At 40.5% G+C, this 6,000-nt stretch overlaps 1 protein-coding gene across 2 annotated transcripts in view; it reads left to right on the forward strand.

The window, feature by feature from the left end:
• The window catches only part of LOC131665294 (locomotion-related protein Hikaru genki), a 39,504-nt gene extending 33,764 nt beyond the window's left edge, over window positions 1–5,740 (forward strand). For both annotated transcript variants that reach the window (XM_058937110.1, XM_058937109.1), the window contains exons 8-9: window positions 2,138–2,344; window positions 3,534–5,740. In XM_058937110.1, coding sequence (XP_058793093.1) covers window positions 2,138–2,344; window positions 3,534–3,739 — 413 coding nt within the window. In that variant the 3' untranslated portion in view covers window positions 3,740–5,740. The remainder of the gene's footprint in view (window positions 1–2,137; window positions 2,345–3,533) is intronic.
• The last annotated feature ends 260 nt before the right edge of the window (window positions 5,741–6,000 follow it).

Below are 6,000 nucleotides of genomic sequence, written 5' to 3' on the forward strand. Positions count from 1 at the left end.
TACAGCAGCCTAGAAGCGGTTATACGTCGTACACTGACCTCACCCGCGCAGTCGTTGTCGTCTGACGTATTGTTAACAATTCTCGTGGAGCTTGATTGCGTAGACAACATCAAGCGAATGTGCATCAATTGCTCGAATAAGACAATGGTTGTGAAATATATGGATATCCGTGCAACGATTCAATTTTAGTGCACAGCAAAATATTATTGTAACGAAACTTGACGAAAAAAAAACACTTTTTATTAGCACCTCTGAGAAAGTTTCTAATTATTCTTTCAATTTTTTTTATCTCTCGCCGTCGTTGCGCTCTTCTTTCTTTCTCGACTTGTTTGCCTTATCCTTATTGCTTTTTTACTCTGGGGAAGTAATAAAAGAAACTTCCGTCTCCGTTCTTCTTTTGCAACGAATCTAATTGCAAGACCAGAACGCATTATAATATTGCGTGAGACTATAAGCAGAATGATCCTCAGCTTGATTAAATTTAGACTTCGTATTATACGGTGTTTGGAACTTGAATCTTGACATAAAAAAAACTACGCACAACTTCGTGCTATTAACGATAATTGCCACAAAGCAATTAACAATAAACAAGCCCAGCGTCCATCAGCAAGCTAGATTATGTCTTTTACAACCTTTTACAATCTGTGCACGCTGTTAAAGTTCATCACGCCCTAAGAATCACCCATAATCCACCCTCCTCACACGTTGATCTTTTATCTCTCTCACTAGCAATCAACGATTCACGAGCATGGCTATTCAAAGCTTCCTCGTAGTAATAACTCGTAGCTTTACCCCTCTGATCTCATCAAAATAAAAAGAAAACTTTCAATAAGAGGATCTTCATTGGGAAGCTCGAGTGTAATTACAAATAACAGGGGCTCAATTTTCCGCGCTGTTTTCTTTTCTCTCTCTCTCTCTCGCTCTCCTCCCCCTTCTCGGTTTTTGCGGTTCGTGTCTGACATGGGTGAGTGAGCAGATCCCCTCTTCTCATGTCGAAAACTAACGAACGCCTGGCGAAGGAAAAAGTACAAGCCAAGTGACTCTCTCTCTCTCCCTCTCTTTATCTTCGGTGAAGCTCTCCGTGTTTTGTCGACGTTCTCTCTGGACTCAAGGGATCGTAAAGTTTTCTCTCGATTCCTTTGTTCACGGATTCTCACACGTTGATTATTTTTTTCAGAAAGGAATAAGTGATTGGCTCAAACGTCGCACTGGAATTTGAAAAGTTTATTTGCATGCACGCGCACGTATCTCTCTTGTATACATTTCAATTTTATAAATTGAACTTTCATGTAATGGCTTTGAAAGCAACGATTAATGCGTCGTATGAATAACGACCTGTAAATTTTACGAGCAAGGCACTATATGTGGATGCACTTTAGTCACCGACGCTGCTGTGCTCGTATGTTTATAAATTCACTATTAAATTTATGGCTTTGCATAAAAGTCATCGCCGAGTATAACCGACTCTTTCTGCTGTAAATTTAACGCCAAAGCACAAAAAATTTTCAATATGTATTTCGATGATACAACAAAAAATCACAAGCTTTTCTTGAAAATGATTCGGAGTTACGGTGTGTAAGTCCTCTATTTATCGTTTCCACCCTACAAATCCACTCGTCTTCTCTCTACGCTTCTTTTTCTTTTTTCGCTTTCGAAAGCATTTCTCGTTTTTCAGTCTTTTCACCTACTGCCTCTTATCACGCGATCATTAAGCTCTCTCTCCCTCTCTCTCTCTGCTTCTTTTTACGTTGCCCAAATTACTTGTACCTCGTCTTTTATTTTTTGTCCGCATACGCCCTTCACTCTCTCTCTCTCTCTCTCTTTCTTTCTTTCTTTTTCTCTTTCTCTCTCTCTCGAGTACTTTTCCCTTTTAGAAACATACCAGCGTTTTCGTCTTATGTATAGCCACCGTGAATTTGCTGCCTAAATCGGGCTACTATCATCTTGGCTTTGAAGAACTGAGGGAGGAAATTGCTTGCCCACTTTACAAGAAGCTGAGCACTTCTATTTCGCACGTTAATAGAGCGTGGAGACACAAAATTATCGTATCGTGTTAAGTCTTTTATAAAAATAAATCCGAAGAGAACATTTGAAAAATATTCTTCCTTCTGATCAATAATAAATAACTTTGTTGCAGAGATCACCTGTCCAACGCCATCGGTGCCAAAGAATGGTAGGATCGTCGATCACGAACAGCAGCAACGATATCAGCAGACGAGTAAGCGACGGATACAGCGAGTTGGCTCGTTGCTGCGATTCTCCTGCCTACCGGGTCACCAGCTTGTCGGCCAAGCTTCGATCATTTGCACGGAGAATGGCACGTGGTCGCATCAGTCACCGATATGTGAGTGCGCACGATCGTTAAAACATTTGATTTAGTATTTCTATAGAAGGTATACTGCATAAAATACATCATGAAAGGTTTATCAAAATACTTTATTACATTAATAACTAGGCTCGGATTTTTCTTTGGCCAAACTCCATGTAATGAAAAAAATATATACAGGAATATCCACAGGTACAGCTTGAACGATAATTTTTTTCATGCGCGGACACATAGGTATATGATATCGTGCAGCGAGATGGCGAGCCGTAAAAATGCCGTTCATCCCTGAATATTCGCAGGTCACTCGAACGTTTTCTCTCGTCGCTTTAAAATTGAGGTGTCAAGCAGCGCTTGGGGTACTATATGCCGTAGAACGTAACACTAGCAATCCAGAAACGGGTTATCGCAATAGTCGAACCGGAAGAGGCTGTGAAAGCAATATCCGTCCTAACGTTCAACGTCGAGTTCGTCGGCTCTCATACTTTCCAATTCCTTTCCACTTGTATAAATGTGTATACAACATGTCTGCGCGCGTGCAAGCTTGTTGTTTTGTGCTCCCTCATAGATTAATTGCCTCGTCGAGGAAACCTTTCAAAAGTCATTTACCCGAGCAAACGCAATTTCGATTTCCCAGACAGGCCTGCGTACCCGCTGTCGACGCTCTTTGACAACGGGAGAAGGAGGGATGCGAATTTGTTAAACGCCAGTCGGTAGTTTGAGATGTGTCTGAGGCTTTACTACTACGCTGAATCAATTAATATTTAAGATTGTCCCAAATGGGTTCGTGTAAATTGAATGAGGTTCTTAGGTAAATACTATGGGCTTGGGTTTACTTCGGTTTGTTTTCAAAGCTTTCACGCACGAATCCCTTCTATTCGTTACGTTTCATTAGATATTAATTTGATCATCAATTATTTTCACTAATATCTAATGCGTAAAACTATCACTTACATATAAATTATTTCAGATTAAATATACTTGATTGAATCTCACAACATTCAAGATAAATCTACATTTCTTGATTAAAAAACTAAAAAATTTGAATGAGAATGCAAAATTATACGAAATAATTTCTTGTTATTCCACTTCTGTCACCATCCAAATAAAAAAGGGTTTAAACCGGATACAAAACTGCTATTTTTTTTAAGTTCAAAAGCTGCTTTAATGACGGGAAAATGAACGATGTTTTTCTACTGCTTGTTTGCAGGCGAAGTGAGGTGTCCATATCCAGGCGATCCGCCGCACGGACGAATAGCACCATTGAAATTCTGGTACAAGACAGGTGACACGATCCAGGTAACTTGCTCGCCAGGCTACGTGACGCCACTGGAGCCGGTACGCAAACCCACGTGTCGAGAAAACGGCATTTGGAGTGGTCCACCACCACCTTGCCGTTCGTACAGGGATGTATGATAAACGCGCACGTATTCTGACGTTACGAAACGACTGGACGCATTGTATCAAAATAATAAGAAAAAAAGTAAAAAAAAATGAGCGTGTCATTCGCGATTTGGAGATGGGTTGGCCTGTTAAGACGCTGATGGGTAAACAAAGAGTTAAGAAGGAAGAGGCTTTTCGCGGCTTCCGTAAAACGTGACCTGCTTGGTCGAAAAATAGTGGTACGTAGGATGTGTGCGCAATTGTAAAGGAGAGAGGAGTGTGTACGTGCTCTCGACGCGCGGCTAAACTAAATTACCCCTGCTCCCCCGTACTAGTTTCTCGGCCAAACGAACCATTCAATCTGCTCTTTTTTTCTCTCTATCTTTCACCTTGTTTTCACATCATCGATATGCGAAATGCAAGTACGTAAAGGAAAGAATCGTGCTCGAGTAAATATTTTTGCCAATTTGCGTGGTGTATGTGTTCGCGTACTTGTAACAGTGGGCAAAAGTGAGTTTGCAAAACAATGTCGCGTTGTCGCCAGCTTAAATCCCAAAATATTCGTCGGTATACAACAGCAGTAGAGTACGTGAGAAAGAGGGAGACACGACCACGGAATTTCGTTTTACGCTTTCTCGCTGCTACTTGTCCTCGATATACGTTGGTGGTACAGGAGGCAAACTCTGTCTTACTCTGTGTATCCGTATGGCGGACACGTGTGACCTCGCGAAGAGGATACTGTAAACAAGTCGAGCTGATACTACTCTTGCTACGCTTGCTTTCGTGTGTACATATGCGAGGACATTTTGCAGATCTAAGAAAGTGGCAAAGCGGTGACTTGATACCAGTGAAAATTCAGCTGAAACGATAAAAGAACAGAAACGTTGTGAAATGTGCTTTTCGGTTTTCTAAATCCGAGATGTTATATGTTGTGACGAAGGGAAGGAGGCAGAAGGTGAAATTCCGAGCAAACGAAAACTAAAAGCTTCTCGCGAACTGCAGACAAGCTCAAAATAAACAAACAGCTGCCGAGAAGAGAGCACGGCGAAAACTTCCAACGCAGTAGCGTGTGTCAGAGTAACCGTAAACTCTTACAATAAACGCATACGCTAAAAGTGTCTCACGAACCGACAAATCGCTAAAAACCATGCAAAAAAGCCTAACCCACACGAGAAATGGACGACGTACGCGAGACATGTATGTTACGAGCGTTAAAGCTTTCTTTTTTTTTTGGTCTGACGACACACGGGCATGCACTACTACTTTGAACGTGGTTTTTCTTGACGACGGTTAGACGTACACGTTAAACATATTTCAGAACAAAGAATTTTTTCATGATTCAGTTGTCATTCTAAAACACATCACGCACGGAAATTCAAAGATTTTTCGAGTCATAATCCGCGAGTGTTAATCAACTAAGCTCGTTGTTACTCTCATCGTATCTCCTCATATACGAGCCGAGAATATTCCCAAAAGCACGAGATTAATTAAGCTCCTCTCTCCTGGCCCTTTCTGTCTCTCTGGCCCGCGCCCTGGCGCCATCTGTAAATATTAATTGCCGAGCGCTGCGTGTGGTCCTCACTCCTGTGCACACATACGTACGCAAAAGAGAAATGAAGTGTTAGTTTTCTCAAAGAAAATGTGCGCTTGAGTGAGAGACTATTAGAATTGCTCCATTGCTCGTGGCATTTATTAAAAGAATCTTTATTTGACAATGACGGATGAAACTATATTTTATGTCCAAAATTGCGATGTAGATTCCGTTTTGTTCTACGAGGTCGTAAACAATTGACTAGTAATATGTTTTGTTTTTTTGTTTCGTCAAAGAGACTATGTAAACGCATTGATTTTCAATTGTTAAGAAAAAAACGTAGATAAGAGTCAACAAACCATGTACAACAACGAACAGTTTGTTCACATATTTGCTGTTCGAGAAAAAGAATATCGAGTGGTGTTCTTAAAAAAGCTCGAGTTCTTGAATATACATAGCTATAAGAAATATTTTAGACCTTATTCCTTTCATATCGATGTATAATAAAGTACTGTTTATTCTTTACAGACGAGTGCAATTTTTCCCCTCCTTTTCCAATTAACCTATTTTCACCTTACGCAATATCGATATAATGATAGCGCTTGAACGTGCGTTTTCAATCTGTCAACTTTCATTTTTCAATCAGAGATCCCCCTTTTAACCCAGATTTCAATTTGCATGGAGCGTATTTGTATACTACAGGCTTTATATATCGATTATCCATTCATTCTTCTAGCTGAGCCTTCAATTTCGAATTGCCTTA

The sequence above is a fragment of the Phymastichus coffea genome, unplaced genomic scaffold, assembly GCF_024137745.1.
Source record: "Phymastichus coffea isolate CEN01 unplaced genomic scaffold, Cenicafe_Pcof_1.1 PCOF00050, whole genome shotgun sequence".
Lineage (NCBI taxonomy): Eukaryota > Metazoa > Arthropoda > Insecta > Hymenoptera > Eulophidae > Phymastichus > Phymastichus coffea.